This window comes from Miscanthus floridulus, chromosome 1, assembly GCF_019320115.1.
Source record: "Miscanthus floridulus cultivar M001 chromosome 1, ASM1932011v1, whole genome shotgun sequence".
Lineage (NCBI taxonomy): Eukaryota > Viridiplantae > Streptophyta > Magnoliopsida > Poales > Poaceae > Miscanthus > Miscanthus floridulus.
In genome coordinates this window covers 125,433,888-125,453,231 of record NC_089580.1, presented here as the reverse complement: position 1 = coordinate 125,453,231, position 19,344 = coordinate 125,433,888, and the positions used below count along the sequence as shown (strand labels likewise).

At 43.4% G+C, this 19,344-nt stretch overlaps 1 protein-coding gene across 4 annotated transcripts; it reads left to right on the top strand.

Annotated features, from left to right (window-relative positions):
- Window positions 1-3,786: 3,786 nt before the first annotated feature.
- On the top strand, window positions 3,787-13,082 carry LOC136540354 (protein ARABIDILLO 1-like). 4 transcript variants are annotated; one of them, XM_066532354.1, is made up of 12 exons: window positions 3,811-5,551; window positions 5,638-5,796; window positions 5,884-5,964; window positions 6,060-6,191; window positions 7,283-7,410; window positions 7,536-7,623; window positions 8,357-8,451; window positions 8,923-8,986; window positions 9,792-9,967; window positions 11,187-11,408; window positions 11,572-11,656; window positions 12,483-13,082. In XM_066532354.1, the coding sequence occupies exons 1-12, from the start codon at window positions 4,193-4,195 to the stop codon at window positions 12,657-12,659; spliced, it is 2,766 nt and encodes a 921-aa protein (XP_066388451.1). In that variant the 5' UTR covers window positions 3,811-4,192; the 3' UTR covers window positions 12,660-13,082. The 4 variants fall into 4 exon arrangements, 2 of the variants coding, with proteins under 2 accessions (XP_066388457.1, XP_066388451.1); XM_066532360.1 differs by lacking the exons at window positions 11,572-11,656; window positions 12,483-13,082 and having other exon boundaries at window positions 3,791-5,551; window positions 11,091-11,219; XR_010779936.1 differs by lacking the exons at window positions 8,923-8,986; window positions 11,572-11,656; window positions 12,483-13,082 and having other exon boundaries at window positions 3,787-5,551; window positions 11,091-11,228.
- Window positions 13,083-19,344: the final 6,262 nt, after the last annotated feature.

Sequence of the window (19,344 nt, the reverse complement as noted above, 5' to 3'; positions counted from 1 at the left end):
TCAATATTGCCTTAGTGAGGATCCACAAATACCACATATATTGAGAGACTTGAGAGTGTCATACAATGAAATCTTTGAATTTTATTTTGAAAACTTATTAAAAAGTCCAGAACAATGGTTGAACAAAAAACTAGAGAAATAGTGCTTAACTTGATCATTCTATCTTTTAATTGCACAAGACCCAAGTAAAGGCTAATAAGCCCCATGGTTGAAGGTAATATGGGTAAATTGAAAGTCAGCTCAGTTAATTCTAATCTGAAGAAGAATTCTTGCTTGAACGTATGTGTACTTTTGACGAGTAAAAATATTGATGCAACTCCTGATCCATTGCTGAGTTTAGACTTGCTCAGGGACGAGCAAAGGTTAAGCTTGGGGGAGTTTCTTGATGGTAGTTATCAACCATCATAAACCGCCAACATAACTTGTATAAGTGCATGAAAATGATCACCAAGATAGGTTTAGGGGTTTAAACTGACAAATTCCACTAAATTTTGGTGAACCTATGTTTTCAGTAGGGTTTATTCAGAAATCCATCAAGGTGGACCTAATTGCCAGACTTAATCATAATTATCCGCGATGAAAACAACTCTAGAAGAATCTAGAAGGCACCAGAAGGCATCTCACCGAAGCAGATCATGGGAAGTGCAGGCCGATCGACCCAAGGGGCCCACATGGCAAGCCCCTCCTCGTTATGTCGGTTCTCCACTGCCTTGAAGATCACATCTATGTCGTTCTTTTAAGTCAGTTTGATCTGAGGATCCACGATTGATGCTACCCCCTATATATCAGCCCCCACCCCCCTAGAGGCATCTATCATTAGATCAGAAATTAGGGTTTTCCGAGATAATAGAATAGATCTCCAATTCCTCAAAATTCTAGTATAGGCTAACTAACAAGTTTCAAGTAGAGTTGGACAATTGCTTAGGATTCTGGATTCGTTATTTGGAGGCTGGTATAGCCATTGTATCCTCTATATTTTATGACTTTATGCTATTTTAATACTATGTTTCTATTTATTATGTTCCTAGTTTGCTCTAGTAGTATGCTTGATATAGTCATGATTGATAATGAATTTATGCATAAGTTCGCAAAGCGCTTAGCTCAGTACTCGAGTGAGTTAAGTGGTCGACATTTATGTAAGCATGGTGCTTAAATACAGTTTACCTACGAATACACCCTACATTCCAGGACATGTGGTAGATCGCGAGTGTGACACTCTCGTTGAGTCTTTTGTAGTCCACTCCCCGTTTGTAGGACAAGTAGGACCTGGTTGCGAAGGGAATCAAGCTTTGTTCTTGATCTTTCTTAGTAATATTTCTTATGCCTAGCTACAGAGTTAATTATGCTAGAGATGAAAGTATATATGCTAGGGTGTACAAAAGACTTAGTAAATAAGAAATGATTTAGGAATCTTCTCTCTTAATTAATCTTCTGTCTAGCCATACTATATTTATGAGTATCTATTTCTATCTCTGGATTATTATTGATGCCTTACACTTATCATTTATATATCATCTTGCTTACCCCTGTTAGAGCAAATGTGTAGTTAATGATCTTATCATAAGTATTCATGTTTATTAATATCTCTAGCCACCGCTCATCCTTGTGGTAAAATATAAATAACGATACCTGGTATACTCCCAGGTGAAATGCTACAATGGTATATTATCTGTGTGCTTGCGGATTACTTCAACATATATAATCTTTCCTGAATATACAAGTGTCATTAATAATTACCAACAAACATTTCTATCATCATTGCTAGGGATGACAACTTAGTAAAAGTGATGTTAAGAAATGTCAACAGCGATCCAACAAGGTAGACAGATAAAGATGAAGGGAAAGTGAGAACTATCGTGAGCTTTGAAATAAAGTGGGGACCCCACACCTTTTTAGATCATCCGAGTTGCAAATGGATCAAAGAACGCAACATAGGTGCACAATGTCGGCCTATCCAATCACAAAGCCGGGTTTGCCCTAGGCAGTTCAGAGATTCCTCAAGTTTCGCCCAAGGAACGGTAACCATCATGCTTTCATGGTGAGGAACTGATGAAGTTTACGAGCAAACCACCAAAGGATAACTAATCATGCTTATGTGAATGAATCATGGGTGCTTTCTGGGCAAGCTAGTAAAGGAACCATCAAAACTCTCGTCCATAAGAGACCCCGTCGAGGCAAGGACGTCGCCAGGTTGCCCTAGGTCGGCCAACAAGCCTAGGACGCTATTCTTGGTCGTTGGGTCAAGCGATGAAAAACAACATGGAGGTTGAAAAGATTATGACAAAGAGTACATTGATTGTTTGACAGTTGTGTGTGTTTGGCACCTTAATGGCTCGTGGCCCTTATATTTATAAGAAGAGGGTGGTCTTATGAAATGAGGGGTAGAAATACCTTATAAAACGCATCAAAATACAACTCAACTTTGAATTGGTCCATCAAAATTGGACCAGTCAGGTTGCAAACCAGCCTAGCTAGCTTTATCAGCCGAGGAACAAGGCAAACTCAACATAGTCGAGTTCTGCACGATGACTTTTTTCTGAAGCCATAATTTCTTCATCCAAACTCTAAATTGGACATTCTGTATATGCCCTTTTGATCAACTCGACGAGAGAAACACAATGGTGAAGTTCATTATGCATTTTGACTACTTTGACAAACCCGACCTAACCTATTTTCTCAGAAAGCTCTTGGACAATTTTGGTTGTCAATGCATAGATATAGATATTTGAATATAGTATTACTAAGGTTTAATTACCATTTGGATTAATAAAAACTCATGTACTCCTAGCCTTCTACTTACAAGTAGGGTGTGTCGGTGTGAGTGTCTGTTTGGCATGACTTTTTCTCTACTAGGTGCTTCTCTGGAAGAGCCGGAACTAGAGTGAATAAATTGTAGCTCCTTCCTTGTACATAAAAAAACGCTTCTAGCTCTTCCATATAAGAAGTGGCGGATCCAGAGGGGCTGCAACCCCCCCCCTCCGGTGGGCTACAAATATAAGGAGCCCAGCAGCACCCCAACGGCCCAACACAAAGCCCAACTAGAAGCCCTCTTCTGTTATTTTAACTCCCCTTGGCCCAATTGTAGATCCGCCCCTGCATATAATTTTTTTTTCTTATGAAGTGTTTTGATATGACACTCCTCTCCAAAACTACTACCAGAATTAGATCACATCCGTGCAAAAAGCTATGAGGGCTCGTTTGGATGGGGATTGAGATAGGATAAGAAAAATGGATTAGAATAAAAAGGGGTATAAGATAGATATGCTAGTCTTTATTTTCCTCTTAATTTCCCACTACCCAAATCAGGAAACTCTATTACGCGACCCCCCGCACGTCACCCTCTCCCTCTCGCATCCGTGCCCGACTGTGGCCCACGCCTGTGCCGTAGACGAAGAAGACGACGATGCTAGGGGTTCGGCGAGCTCCTTCTCCAACTCCGGCGAGCATAGAAGGGCCCGTCCGGGGGAGGCAGGCCGCCCAGGCGGTAGGGATAGAGGCCGGGCGGCTTAGGGGCTCTGGCGGTGGCGGTGGCAGCCAGGCTAGAGAGGGTGGGGGTGCCATGGCCGGAGGAAGGTTGTCGCTGTCGAAGCTTACCTGTGGCCGGAGGGGGAGGGGATTGTTTTCCTATGCCAATCCCCATTTCCATTCCATTTCCCATTTCCCATTTCCCAGAGTGACAAACACCACCCGAGCCTCTCTTCGCAACTCCGGAGTTGCTTTGCTCTGGTGCCTCCGTACATACTCTCTCCCCGACGGCGTATCTGGACTGGTGCTCGGAATACGCATACGCACCTGCGTATACGCATACGCCATATATAATGTCCGACCCCGCTTCCACCTCCGCCTGATCTTCTACCTCTTAGCAGGAGGTGAGGAAAGGGGACGGAAGCACGCGGACCGTGTCGGTGGCCTCTCGGTGGCCCGGTCGGATCCACCGGCCCGCGGAACGGATCGAGGCCACCGGTATCCTCGGCTCGCGTCGCGTCGCGGCGCCGAGCTGGAAACCCCCGGATCGGTGCAGCTGCCCCCTGCCCCCGCCCGATAACGCGGCGGGAGGGTGGCCTGTCGATCTCGCGGCGGGAGCTGGCTAACTACCTGCCGATTTGGGGATTTGGGTGTTTGGTGCGTGTGTGGTGGCGTGGAGTCGCCGGCGTGGGGTGGCGGAGCTAGGGTTTGGGTTTGGGCGTTCGGGATGACGCGCCGGGTGCGGCGGCGGACGTGCAGGGAACGGGAGGGTAGGGTGGTGAGGGGCGCGTCGCGTGTTGTTTCGGCGGGGCCGGAAGGCGAGGAGGATGCGGGGGCGGTGGAGGTGGACTGGAGGGCGCTGCCGGACGACACGGTGCTGCAGCTCTTCGCGCGGCTGAACTACCGCGACCGCGCCAGCATGGCGTCAGCGTGCCGGGCTTGGCGAGCGCTGGGCTCGTCACCCTGCCTGTGGAGCACGCTCGACCTCCGCGCGCACCGCTACGACCGGGAGGTGGCGTCGTCGCTTGCCTCGCGGTGCGGGAGCCTGCGTCGGCTACGCCTGCGCGGCCACGAGGCGGTAGAGGCCGTCCCGGGCCTCCGCGCGCGTGATCTCCGCGAGGTGGTGGCCGACGGCTGCCGCGGCCTCACAGATGCCACGCTCGCTGTCCTCGCCGCGCGGCACGAGGACCTCCAGAGCCTCCAGATCGGGCCCGATCCTCTCGAGCGCATCTCCAGCGACGCCCTCCGCCACGTTGCGCTTTGTTGCTCGCAACTCCACCGCCTGCGCCTCTCGGGTCTCCGTGAAGCTGACGCGGATGCCGTCGGAGCGCTCGCCCGCTGCTGCCCCCTCCTCGAGGATGTGGCTTTCCTCGATTGTGGCACCGTGGATGAGGCCGCCCTTGCTGGTATCCACTCTCTCCGGTTCCTCTCTGTAGCAGGATGCCGGAACCTGAAATGGGCTACTGCATCCACCTCCTGGACCCAGCTTCCCTCCCTTATTGCCCTTGACGTCTCCCGCACTGATGTTCCGCCAAGTGCTGTTTCACGCCTCATTTCCCATGCCAAAACCCTCAAGCTTATAAGCGCGCTGAACTGCATTTCTGTTGAGGAGGAACAGCTTCACAATCCTGCTGTATTTAGTAACTCTAAGGGCAAGGTCGTGCTAACGATCAACAGCGACTTTAAAACTTTTGAGACCATGTTTCCCGTTGTGGATGTGAAAGAGCACGAGGTTTTCAATCAATGTAACTGGAGTCACAAAGACAAGATAGCTGGTGATACAATGACATGGATCGAGTGGATCCTGTCACAGTCTCTTCTCCGAATTGCAGAGTCCAACCCACAAGGCATGGATGGTTTCTGGCTGCAGAAGGGCACCGCACTGCTGCTTAGACTATTGAAGAGTTTGCAGGAGGATGTGCAGGAGCGGGCAGCTACTGCGCTTGCTACGTTTGTAGTTATGGATGACGAGAGTGCAAATGTGGATCCTGCAAGGTCGGAGGCGGTGATGCAGAATGGGGGCATCCGAATGTTGCTGGACCTTGCAAGGTGTTCAAGGGAGAGTGCACAATCTGAAGCAGCAAAAGTAATAAATTGTTTCTCTCTGCCCTTTGTTTTAGTGTTCTTGCTTGCATTTACCATCTTCTCACATTAGTTAATGTCACCATGCAGGCTATTGCCAACTTGTCAGTGAATACCAAGGTTGCCAAGGCAGTTGCAGATGAAGGCGGCATTACAGTACTCACTAATTTAGCCAAGTCGATGAATAGGCTTGTTGCTGAAGAGGCTGCTGGTGGCCTTTGGAATCTCTCTGTAGGCGAGGACCACAAGGTTGTTATTCTTTGGATGCTGATTCATTGTATAACTTCTTATTATTGGGGTAATTTTTGTAATAATTCATTGGTTGCACTTCTTCAGGCGGCTATTGCAGTATCTGGTGGTATCAAGGCCCTGGTCGATCTAATATTTCGTTGGCCTGCTGGAACTGATGGAGTTCTTGTATGAAGCCTTTAATTTTCAAGTTATCGTATTTCCAATTTAACTAAGTATCTGGACCAATTAGTCTATATATGTTGCTATTTGTTTTTCTTTAGGAACGTGCTGCTGGCGCGCTTGCAAACCTGGCTGCTGATGACAAGTGTAGCTTGGAAGTTGCAAAGGCTGGTGGTGTCCATGCTTTGGTTACACTTGCTCGATCATGTAAACTTGATGGTGTCCTAGAACAGGTAAACAGCACATTGGCACCTTTATGCTTTTTTTTCTTCTCTGTAGGCAACCAGTATTCATTTATTATAGGTGTTCTGGTACTGCTAGTAATATGAGCTCCATGAAACCAACATGATGTGATAAATGCCAAGCACGACAAGGAGCATGCAAGCTCTCATCTTGAGTTCGTCCTTCATCTACATACCTATGCATCTGGACATGTTACATGTACCATCTGCATCATATTGCTTAGGTATCAAACTTTGCTGTACCATATAAGAAATAAGTTGCCCATGCGATAGATGTCTCATTAAACGCAAAGCAGTAGCAAAAGCTTGTGAGTTATCATTTCCAACGTTTCATAAGTGTATGCCTTGACACTTGTCAATGGCTTATTGCTTGCCTATAGAAATTTTGGTATGCCATAGGTCTCAAATTGGGCCATATAATGTATTTATCAGGATTTGTGAAGGTTTGGCGTAAATTTTCTTACTTGATATACTGTCTACAAGCTTGTGTGTTTCCCTTGATTGCATATCCATATTTATGACTCGTGTTATCAGGAGAATGAAACTCTTGTAACCTGCAGTACTTAAGTTGTAGTTTGCTGCTGTATTATCGATACTTCACTAACCCAACCATACTGTATCAGACACTTCAATACACCGGTGCTTTCTCTATATTACCATAGTGTTATTCTTCAAAGTCGTATATCGCCGTACCGCTGTACCCTTATCGTGTATTACTGATACATAGGCTTGCTGACTAGGATTTGGGTTGAGTCTAATGTTTCTAGCTTCAATGTTTGGTTTAGACTTTTTTAATTTGCTTTCAAGCCACTCCAATGATGTTTTTGAAGCTCCCAGCCTAACTTTGTCTTTTTAATGTTCACCATCTCTAGTTTTCAGTTTTCACCTAAATGCTAAATAGCCGGTCACCTATTGTTGCCATTTATTCGGGCTAAATGGCTGTTTAAAAAGGATAAGCAGCCTATTAAAAGGATATGGCTGGCCACTTTTGTGGCATTTAAACAGGCTAAACGTCTGTTTAGTCGAACAGTGATATTTTTGCTGTTTGTTAGTTTCTAAGGCTACTTTTCTTATATTTGCAGGCTGCAAGAGGTCTGGCTAACTTAGCTGCACATGGGGACAACAATGACAACAATGCTGCTGTAGGTCAGGAAGCAGGGGCTCTGGAGGCACTAGTGCAACTAACAGGTTCTCAAAACGAGGGTGTAAGGTATACATATAACTGTTTTGATATGCTCCAACTTGCATGACCTTCAAGTCTTAATGCCTGCATTCTGCCTGAATAGTTCACACGAATCTACATTAACAATTCACAACTTCTATGTATCAAATTAGACAAGAAGCTGCTGGTGCTTTGTGGAACCTTTCATTTGATGACAGAAACCGTGAAGCCATTGCTGCAGTGGGTGGTGTTGAAGCTTTGGTAAGCCCTTTTGCTCCCACATCCTCTGCACCTCATGCCCTTTGGTGTCTATTAGCTTTTTTCTAGAAAAAGGAATATAATATTTCGGCCTCCAACATTCACAAGTGAATGAGTATAGCCAATTACAACACACCCATAGTACTTAGATTACGCTTCACCAATCAGAGTACAAAAACATGGAACAAAGAAAAGAGACTCAAATCCCTATCCTATTCCTTCTTCGACACATAACTTGCTGAAGAGCTTCAAACTGGTACATTTAAATAGAAGACATATCTCTGAAGAGGCTTGTACTTATATACTTTGTAGTGATGCAGAATGATGTCTTAATATAACAGTTAAAGTAGGCTAAAGTTATTTGGTTGCAATCTTTGTAGAAGAATTATCTTGAATTTTATGGTGAGGTATGGTGTCAAAGACTTAGCCTTAGATAGGAGTGCATGGAAAACAGCTATTCACGTGCCTGAACCTTGATTGCTTCTGCTGGGTTTCAACTCTAGCCTACCCCAACTTGTTTGGGACTTAAAGGCTTTGTTGTTGTTGTTGTTGTTGTTGATGGTGTCAAAGACACCAAGCCTATGCAAACAAGAGAAAGTAATTGATAATACTGCTAGGATGCCAAAATATTTCTAGGAACTCTTCTATCCCAGCCCTTCCATATATTCTCAATCTCACTTGAATAGAATAGAAGATATATAGTTCTCCTTTTCAGATAATGACTTCTGTTTCTTAGGTTGCCCTAGTGCAACAATGTTTGAATGCTTCAGAAGGCCTTCAGGAGAGAGCTGCTGGTGCATTATGGGGATTATCTGTTTCAGAAGCTAATAGGTAACTTTAAATGATAACATGTTCCTTCAGTTGTATTTACACTTCAGTGTAAAAGGCATTGCCAGTTTACCACTTTCTTATAATTGGTTCTTATTGCTAAATGAAAGAATCTTCTGAGTTTAATTTTATCTCACTTTAAGCGAGGCTGCATTGCTGATGAAGTACACTTGAGCCTATTACTATGTTGTGTTCCATGATATCCTTACAATATACCCTTTTGCTGATAACATATGGTAGTTCAGCTTAAAATTTCGTGGAAATTTCTAATTAACATTTGTTGATGAAGTAATGTACGGTGGATAGCATAGGGTCATCTAATGAAAGGAAGTACATGAACAAAAAATTAATGTTTATTGTTCCATTTCAGAGGCGCCTGATTCTTTAACCTTTTGAAACTTCTTTGTGCCATTCTTGTAGTCATATTTGATTCCCACATTGTTGATAACTTCAATTTTTCTTTGCATTGGTTAGCATTGCAATTGGGCAGGGTGGTGGGGTTGCACCTTTGCTCACATTGGCACGCTCAGAGGTTGAAGTAAGTTCTGTTTGCACTTGATGTAGTCAACAAGTTTGACAAATTTCTGTTCATGTATGGAGACGTTCAGTTACTGAAGAATTTTGTATTATTTTTACTTTATGAATAAAAGCCTTCTGTTGGCAATACATAATATTGCCATGAGATTTCCCTGTATCCTTGATGCATTAGTCAGTAATGCCCAGATGTACAAAACATTAAATATGTGGCTGAAAAAGCCTGTGCCCAGGTTCTAACCCATTTGACTGCACCATGGCAGCTTATGGTCTACCTAATGTTCTGTTTTTTTTTTCAAGTTAATCACATGGTAGTGTTAGTTGTACCTTTGAAATGTGCAAGCTCTTGATTCATTCTTCTGGATATGGATATGGATATGTGCAAAGACTGTTCAATAATGTGTTGAATTTCTTTGGTGTATTTTATTTCAAGTGACCTCAGATTTTCTGACTTTAGAAACCATTGACCGTTGTGACATAGTTTTATTTGTATGAACACATCGTTCTCTCATAGTTTTATTTGTATGAACACATCGTTCTCTCATTTCTTAAATGCTTGGAAAATTTAAAAGGTTGGCATGCCGCACATGTGCCATTCATTTTTAGTTTAACTGCCTGGTTTCAAGTCAAGTAGACTGTTTATTTAATCATTGCCATCAATTTATTTTGGTAACTTTTGCTCGGACTTCGCATTTTTTAAGTGATATTATAGTCTATAATAGAAAGTTTTCATACTTACTACTTCTGCCTTGGAAAATTGGAAACAAAAAGATGTTTATTGCTTAGACAATGACTCCCGGTTTCCACAGGATGTTCACGAGACAGCTGCAGGGGCACTATGGAATCTTGCTTTTTATTATGGTAATGCTCTCCGCATAGTCGAAGAAGGTGGGGTGCCTGTTCTTGTAAAAATTTGCTCATCATCAGGGTCCAAGATGGCACGCTTCATGTCTGCACTAGCACTAGCATATATGTTTGACGGAAGGTACCATTTTTGCTAATTTTTCTTGGTTGCTTCACGCGTTGGCCATTTGATATTAGAATCTGTTTTTTAGTTAGTTAAGCAAGGCCTACAAGCAGCCGGCACTTCAAGTTTTGTTGTCGGTTTAGGCTTCAAAATTCTGTATGTTTTATTGATTTATTACTACTGGTAGAATGGGATCCATATAATGTTTCTAGGGTTAAGATGATGCATTTTCTTATGGAATAGTGTTCATCAAGTTCATTTCAAGTTTGGAGGATTTCTGTGTTGACATTCTGAAGAGCCATCTGTTAGACCTTTACGATGTTCTATTTCTTTGATCATATATTTGCTAGAAGTTCTATTTGTAACTTGTAAGCTGGCTCTTATATTTTGCTGCTGATCATTGAATCTTTAGAGTTCAAGTTTAGCAGGTCTAAATGTTATTTGCAAGGTTCATGCCCTGCAGCCTGCAGAAGATCTGCATTCATATAGATGTAGGAACTAGGTTGGTTTTGTCTGGATGTGTGGTGCTGCGGTTTGGCAAGTCAAACTGCAATGTTTGTTGTTAGAATCGTTCTATAAACCACATGACATGGAGCGTTGCTAGCTTCAATCAACACACTCACATTAAGGGCCTGTTGGATCTTCCTAAAATTATGAGAATGAGACCCAAACAAGTAGATTCCAGGGGGAGATTCTTATCCAACCATCAGATCCAGCTAACCACCTCCACCATACTATTTATTTACAGATAATGGGTGTGAAGCACCTTCAACCATCTATAATCTCTGTCTATAATCCAGGGATCCAAACATACCTTTTTATTTTTAATCCAGAATCCAAATTCTACAGTTACTATTAAGAATCCAGATTCTAATAATCTCTAGGAGATCCAAACATGCCCTAAATTGTATAAGCCATAAGGTACAATGTATTTTTGGCACTTGACAAATTTATATAGATGGGACCGATGGTATCTTTCGTCAGAAGTAGTATTATTCTTAGTTGTATATTGTTTTATCAAATAATTTCCCATTTCCTTTGTAACAACTCAAGTGAACTATACATGTTATATGCAATAATAGTTGCTTGCTATTGATATATGGCTCATGTAGTATTGGTTCACTGAAAAATTGTGTTGTAGGGCGTTTATGAAGCATCTGTGTACTCTGTACAAGATTTTCCTAATGCGATATATATGATCATCAGATGTCTAAATCTGAAACTTTTGAACTGACAGAATGGATGAAGTTGCTTTGGTTGGAGCATCCTCGGATAGCAGTTCCAAGAGTGTTAATGTTGAGGGAGCTAGAAGAATAGCATTTAAGCATATAGAAACCTTTGTGCTCACTTTCTCAGATCCACAAATGTTCTCTATGGCTGCTGCCTCCTCAGCCCCGGCAGCGCTGTCTCATGTTGCTGAAGCAGTGTTTATACACGAAGCTGGTCACCTGAGATGCAGGTTTGGCTCTACATTTAGTTTTGAGTCTTTATGAAGTTCTTGCTCAGAGCATATGAAGTTCCTTTTGGAGGATTCATATTTGTTGCATGCATCTTATTTTCATCTTTTGTCATGATATGTAGTTAGAGCAACATAGTACTAATATGATGCTTACTTTCGCCAGTCGCTCTGAGATTGGTAGATTTGTTGCCATGCTTCGGAATCCTTCACCAATTCTTCGTGCTTGTGCTGCCTTTGCCCTTCTTCAGGTTTGTTTCCTTTATCCCTTCTCAACTGATAATGCTGAGTCATGATTGTTTGAGACATGGGCCATACTGTCCATTACAAGCGCAGTTCGGGCTGCTTTGTTGACAGTGAGTGTTATCTTTCTTTCATCTGTCTCAACATCTTGTATAGTACTATAAAACGCATGACTCTGTAACTGAACTAAATTTAAAATGGGGTAGCGGAGATGAAGCACTGAACTGACCATCTTGAATCTGCAATTCGAAATAGATCCTTACACACAAATATGCCTATACTTTATTCATGTATTAAACACATGCAAAGAGTATTTTTGCTTCACTACCTCTACTTTATGCGCACCCTGAAGAGTATTCTCAAATTGGAAGCATGATGACTAATCACAGCTTCTACAGCTTTTCCCTGTTTTTTTCTTCCTTTCCATGATTCGAACTGTCAATTTGTCAGCTCCTTGGTGAGAGCTGTCACACTGAGTCACTAGGTCGTGGGTTCGAAGCAGCCTCTCCGCAGATTTTGCGGGGGGGTTTATCCCTGTCCCTAGACCCCACTCGTGTGGGAGCCTCCGGCACTGGGTCTGCCCCCCTTTGCCCTTGTTTTGTCTGTTATTATATTTTTGTTTCATTTGGCTCATTCCAAAGATTGATTACCCATTTCTATGCTTGGCTTGAAAATTACAGTATGTAACTGCTCATTGTTGTATTACTGCTCATTGTTGTATGTCTTCTCTCTTTCTCCCATATACTTATGTGCGCACAACGAAGACTTCACTTTGTAACTTTGTGTATCTTCCTTGTCATCTGATCTGATGAGAAGTACTCTGAAATACTGCAGTTCACAATCCCAGGAGGCCGGCATGCGGTGCACCATGCAGGTCTCTTGCAAGAAGCAGGAGCATGTCGGGTGTTGCGTGCAGCGGCGGCAGCGACAACAGCTTCTATAGAAGCCAAAATCTTTGCCAGGATTGTCCTCAGGAACTTGGAGCACCATCAGTCAGGGACGTCAACATGAACACCCAGCAGAGGTGCATCCTCCAACAAAGGCCTCTGCATCGATGGGCTGCTTGGCTAATGCAGAATGAACCAGTTTGGCTTCCGGAGCCTTTTACATCACAACAGTTTTGGCCTGTGCAGACAGTGACTGAAGGAACTCCACCGAAGGTATAACCCACAACTGTGAAGTGACTGAATGAGCCCTTCCCGTGCGCCGAAGGTATCAACTGAGTGTGCAATTTTTTAGAGATCATTTTGTGTGTACAAGTAAAGAATTTTTAGCGTCGATGAGAATTATAAACTGGCATATAGCTTAACTTATGGATATTTATTCCTTGTTCGTTACTGTTGAGGTGTGTGGCGGCGTCAGTGTAGAAATTGGGGTATTCCTCCCAGCATACATGTAACTTTATAAATGTACTGTTATCTATTTTTTTCCCCATGATTGATTCTTTGCGTTTATAGATCGAGGTGTTGTTTAGCACAATGAAACAAGGGTATGATTTGGTCATCAACATGAACATCAGTAAGCTAATTGAGCATGATACAATAGCCACCCTCGTTTTTTTTTCTCAAAAAAACTTACCAAACTTTTTAAGTAATGTTTTTAGAGAAAGCTTACTCGGAGAATTTTCACTGAACATTTTAGAAAATTATGGCAAGCCTTTCTACATTTTTTAGGTTTTAGAAAATATTCTTCAATCTCCATTTTTGGAAAAATAAAAAATGAGATCATTTTACAAAGCCTTTTTTCAAAATATTTCCATTTTAAAATAAATAAAACTACACAAAAAAGTTTCAAGATAAAACAAAAAAAAACATCAGAAAGTTCATTAGAAAAGCGAAAGAAATAGCAAATCAAAGAAAAATGAACCTAGGCTTAGATTTGGTCTCTAATGGCTTATCTCTTGGGCGGTAGTGGAATCCTGGTGGAGGTGAATATCGTCTGAGGAATATGGGCCCCTGGCCATCTTAGTTATTTTGTTAATTATAATGACAACCAAATTGATAGGATTAATTAATATGTGTGCAGGACTAACATATACGTGCTAAGATATGTAAGTTTGGATAGTCCTAGAGATAAGGAAACAAGTGGATACAAAAAATCTAAAAGGAACTAAGAAGAAATAAAAAGAATAGAGAAAAAGTGTGAGCACAGAACGGTACGCATCTTATTAAAAATGAGAGCATGGGATAATCAACAGGTATGTTCGGCCAACACCCAAACGGTCCGCTGATGAAGAAGTATCGAGTGCCAGACAATTAAGGAATGGACGGATAGACCGCGTGGCAAGCGCGGAGAGCAACTCTCTAAAAAAAGGAATGGACGGATAGGCCACGTAAGCTAGGGTCTTTGTGAAAATTGTGGAGGTCAATGGATCGGATGGTCTAGTGAAAAAGAGGGCACCGGACAATCAGCGCGGGACTAACAACGGTAGTCCAATGGCTATAACGCGCTAGATAGTCCGCTAGTTGAAAAATAGCGAACGCACTAGGCTTTTGCTAATGACTATTAGAGGTGGATGAGCTCTCCCTCTTTCTCTCTCTATATATAATATCCTATACTACTTATCATTTTGGAGTTAATAGAGCATGCTAAAGCTACTACAAGCCTAGGATCACTCCATCCACCATATGAGAGCTTATTGTTTAAATCCAATTCCAGGATTGTACCTTATTTAGCATAGAGATTAGGCTTTTCGCTTGTGAGCTTAGGCTTTGTTCTCTTGTAATTTTTGTGAGGCGGAGCATTTTGAGCCTTTGTGGCTCTTTGACAACGATGTCAACCCTCTGAGCTTGGTGTAGAGCACGACAAACTTAGTGTGTAGAGGATGAGGAGACTCCTTGGTGGAGAACCACGTAGTGGATGAACGCCAAGGCTGGGATCGCTGAGTGTCAAGTGACGAGTCTTAGTTACTTGTGGCACTTTAGTGAGAGCCTTTGTGTCATGTCCAACATAGTGACCAAGCTCTAACGTGGACTAGAAGTGTGTTTTAGCAACACATGATACATCACCATGTCCTACAAGTTTCTACTACTCGATCCTTTACTTACCTAATGTAACCTTTATCTTTCTTAGATTAGCATAGGATAGTTGGTATGATTGGCTCTAGGTTAAAAACCCCTTAGTGGGTTTGAGTAAGTAGAGCACACTATCAAAAATATGGGTGGATATCTTGCTAGCTACTTTATTGTTTTTCTAGTGCAAATCAAATAGAACACTTGAATAAGGTTTTAGAGACCCAATTCAACCCTCCTCTCTTGGGTCTCGGGCACTCACCATTACTTATAGGTCTCCACCGTTGCAAAGTTTCCCCTATGCTAGATCTAAAAGCGAAAGATAAGGGAAGAAAAGGAAATGAAGGAAAAGGAGGTAAGGAGAGGGAGATGGAGATGACAACTCTTTCTCGCATGGCTTGTGGGGATGTAGGGAGGCAGAGGGGGCTATGACCTAGGTTCATCCCAAGGAAATTAATAATCCCCATCAAATATGAGCCCATCAACTATCCAATTAAGAATCCAAAAAAAGTCCTAGCCCCATTGAACCACCCCTACCATAGGCAGACAACAACAGATCTTGGTAATCACTCGCTCCTTGCCTCCTCCGCTTCTCTTGTTCATCTTCAGGTAGGCACTCACGTTTCAGACAGTAGTAAATTCCTAATCTTTCGCTAGGACCTAGCCATTTCCCATAAAGACCCAAACCCCTAAGAGGCTAGGACCTTGCAGCTAGTGGTGGCTTATGCGCAATGGGCAGATCCAAATCTTGCAACAACATCCAAGGCCAATCAGCCCTTCTTCGCCTTGTTTCTGGATCTATCACTGATGGCAGCGAACATTGATGCGCTATGGCCACCCTAATGGTATTGGCAAATGCCACCATCATTGCCAAGTTTCCCTCGGTTAGGTCTAAAAGGGAAAGAGAGGAGAGGAGAAAAAAGGAAAGGAATTAAAAGAAGTAGAGGGCGATGATGTCTTACCTACTCAATGGTAGTGGCGCTAGGATATGCTATCACCACCCACCTTCTCTACCCCCTTTGCCATATATAGAGAGAGCAACCACCATGCCTTGACGGTGATGGAGAAGACAACCACCCTTTCAAAGTTTCCCTTCTGCTAAATTTGAGAGGACGGAGGTGAGGAAGGAGGGAGGAAGATAAGGCTATTTTCGCTTGGTGATCCAAGATAAAGGGTGAGGGAGAAGTAATGGTTTTCGTGTGTGTGTGTGCACGAGAGAGAGAGATGCGGGCTCCACAAGTAAAGAGTAGGGTAGCTGCATCACGTGTTGTGTCAGTGCACTAACACATGCACATCAAACTAGAGTTTCCGTCTCGATCTTGAAAGCATCTAGGCCCCTAAGTGGGTTTCGGTGATTAATGATAATACGTGATTACTATGACTAATGTGTGTTTTGCAGAGGACAATTAAGTTAGGTCATGGTAATGGAGAGCAATTGGGCTATCATGGTGGTCATGCCCCTACGATGGAAATCATTTCGATTTTCAAAGGATGGACGATAAGGTTAAGGATGGACTAGTTCTAAGTGTCGATTAGAGTTGAAGAGACACTTAGAGTAGTTTATGACTTTGTTTTTCCTTTGGCCATACTATTAAGGGGGGTATGGACGGGTAGCTTGACCTAGGTGAGTCTAGTGAGTTAGGTGTGGTGCACACTTGCTAAATCTAGCACTAGGTAGCTTCCTAAATAGCCCTTAGATCCATTGGAGCAAACTTCATTCACGTATGATCTAGAGTTGGAAGTGAATGTGAAAGGATCAAGATGCTCAAGAGGGGGGGGGTGAATTGGGCTAATTCTAAATTTCTTTGCAATAATTAAACCCTACTGGTTAGTCCTAATTAACCCTTTGTGCCTAGAAAGTATTTCTAATGTTCTACCGCACAAAAAGACTTGCAACCTAAGTTCCAATCCTACTCTAGCATAGGCAATTCTATGAATGTAAAGACAACTATTGAATTGCTCAAAATAAATGCTCAAATTAAAGAGAGGAGGAACGCGGCGATGTTTTGCCGAGGTATCGGAGAGTCGCCACTCCCCACTGGTTCTCGTTGGAGCACCCGCACAAGGGTGTAGCTCCCCCTTGATCCGTGCAAGGATCAAGTGCTCTCTACAGGTTGATTCTTTGACACTCCGTTGTGGTGAATCACCCACAACCGCTCACAACTCAAGTTGGGTCAGTTGTGTCATCCATAAGCACCGCCAGATGATCACCAATCTCCCAATCACCACCAAGCCGTCTAGGTAATAGCAATCACCAAGAGTAACAAGCATGAACTCTCACTTGACCACGACAAGCCTAATAAGAAGGGTGGATGCACACTTTGCTACTCTTGATCTCACTAATGAGGGCTCTCTTTGGGATTCTCAAATCTCAATCACTTCACTAGGACCTTGCTCTTCTTGGCACTCTCAAAGATGTTTCTCAGCTGTTGAAATAAGCAAAAGTACCCCCACACACGAATGGAGAAAGTATTTATAACATGGGCTAAAAACGAACCGTTATGTGCCTCTACGGGGTGACCGGACGCTCCGGTCATGTTGACCGGACGCGCCAGTCAATTCACCCCGAACTCTAGTGTTTAAAGTGTGACCGGACACATCCGGTCATGATTTTCCCTCTCTTGAACCTTACTGGAGTCGACCGGACACTGGCCCTCAACGTCTGGTCACTTCCAGACAACTTCACTTTGATCAAATGAACTGACCGAACTCTGCGCCAGTGTCTGGTCAAACCAAAGCCAGCGTCTAGTCAGTATTTGACCCTCCATTCACTTCCAACTTTCAAACGTACGTGAATGAAGTTTGCTCCAATGGATCTAAGAGCTTTTTAGGAGCTACCTAGTGCTAGGTTTAGCAAGTGTGCACCACACCTAACCCACTAGACTCACCTAGGTCAAGCTACCCGTCCATACCCCCCTTAATAGTATGGACCAAAGGAAAAACAAAGTCCTAAACTACTCTAAGTGTCTCTTCAACACCAAATGACACTTAGAACTAGTCCATCCTTAACCTTGTCATCCCTCCTTTGAAAACCGAAACAATTTCCATCGTAGGGGCATGACCACCATGATAGCCCAATCGATCTCCATTACCATGACCTAACTTAATTGCCTCTGTAAAAACACATGTTAGTCATAGTAATCATGTATTGTCATTAATCACCGAAAACCCAACTAGGGGCCTAGATGCTTTCAATCTTCCCCTTTTTGGTGATTGATGACAATACCACCTCGAGTATGTGAAATGAGTTGAGGTTTTTAACATGCTTGGTTCATATAAGCTTTTGACGATAAGAACAAAAGAGTTAGGCAAGCTTATATGACCCAAACCAACATGATGTACTCAAATGATATGAAATAAGCATGCGTACAAGTAATAAAGCTCATTTGTATCAGAGAGAAATGTGGAAGCAAAGCAAATGAGCATAGCACAAGTGATATGACATATAAATAATTCAAAGTAGAGAGCACACATGTCATATAGCACGATTACGTAGATATCACTATCACATAGATATAGTTTGATGCATAAAAGTAAACACACGAATGCATAATAGTGTATCACACATAAAACTCCAAATGTAATAGATAATCTAATAGATAAACTAAGCTCCCCCTAAATATGTCGCTCCCCCTAAGACTAACATACTCGATCCCTCTCCCCTTTGGCGTCAAACACCAAAACCTAAGGGTCGGTCGGCGGGGCTGCAGCGGACGAGTTGGGTGCTGAGGTACGAGGAGCAAGTTGGAACTAAGTGCCATCATCATCTGACCCAGAGCTCTGAGCTGTCTAACCCTCTATAGCTGGAAGCAATGCTAAAGCGGTCTGGGTCATATCAACAACTAGAGCTGTTGTAGACTGTGCAGGTATGACTGGAGCAGCCGGCTCTGATGATGCCACTGAGGAAGGGAGCATCTCTAGTAGTCCTGGTAATAGGTGCAACTATAGAAGGACCTGGGACATACAAATATGGTGGAGTAGGCTGCCCTGTCAACTCACTGAAGGTTGCTCCAAGACTCCTAGAGACTGAAGTATCTAGCACTAGTAGCGAGGAAGTCTGAGCCAGGTGTGAAACCCGTCTGGAGAGGTGTAAACTGCGAGGCTAACACGGGCGAAGCAAACCACTGGGACACCTGCTCTATAGGTGAAGCAAACTATGCTAGGTGGCTGTCCCTGACTCTGAAGCCCACTAGGCTATAAAGCTAGAGTCATAGAAGTGGTGGCAGGCTGACCAAGCTGGGGTGAAAGCTATGGCGGTGGAACCCCAATAGCTGTCACTACATGCTACATAAATCCAAGGAGCTACTGCTGCATGAGAAGCTGCTGCTGATGCATGGCCTGCTGCTGCTACTGTATGGCCTGCTGCTACCACTGAAACTCATCCTACCGAGTCTAAAACTGTGCAAATGTAGCTGACGGTCCCCTAAGCCTAGCGAGCCTGATCCTACCTCATCCGCTCAAGTATGGCAAGTAGAGCAGGATCTGTCTGCGGTGTAGGTGGAGCTGTACTGGAGCTACCGACCTCATGGTCATATCGACGTGGAGGCATCTGAGGAATATCCCAGTAGTCCTCATCGGAGCTATCACTAGGGTCACTCTCGACCATCCCCTCCTGCTGAGCGTCAAGCTGCTCCTCCTCTATAGCTGCTATGCCCTTGATAGTATCATTCTGATGGGATGCAGTC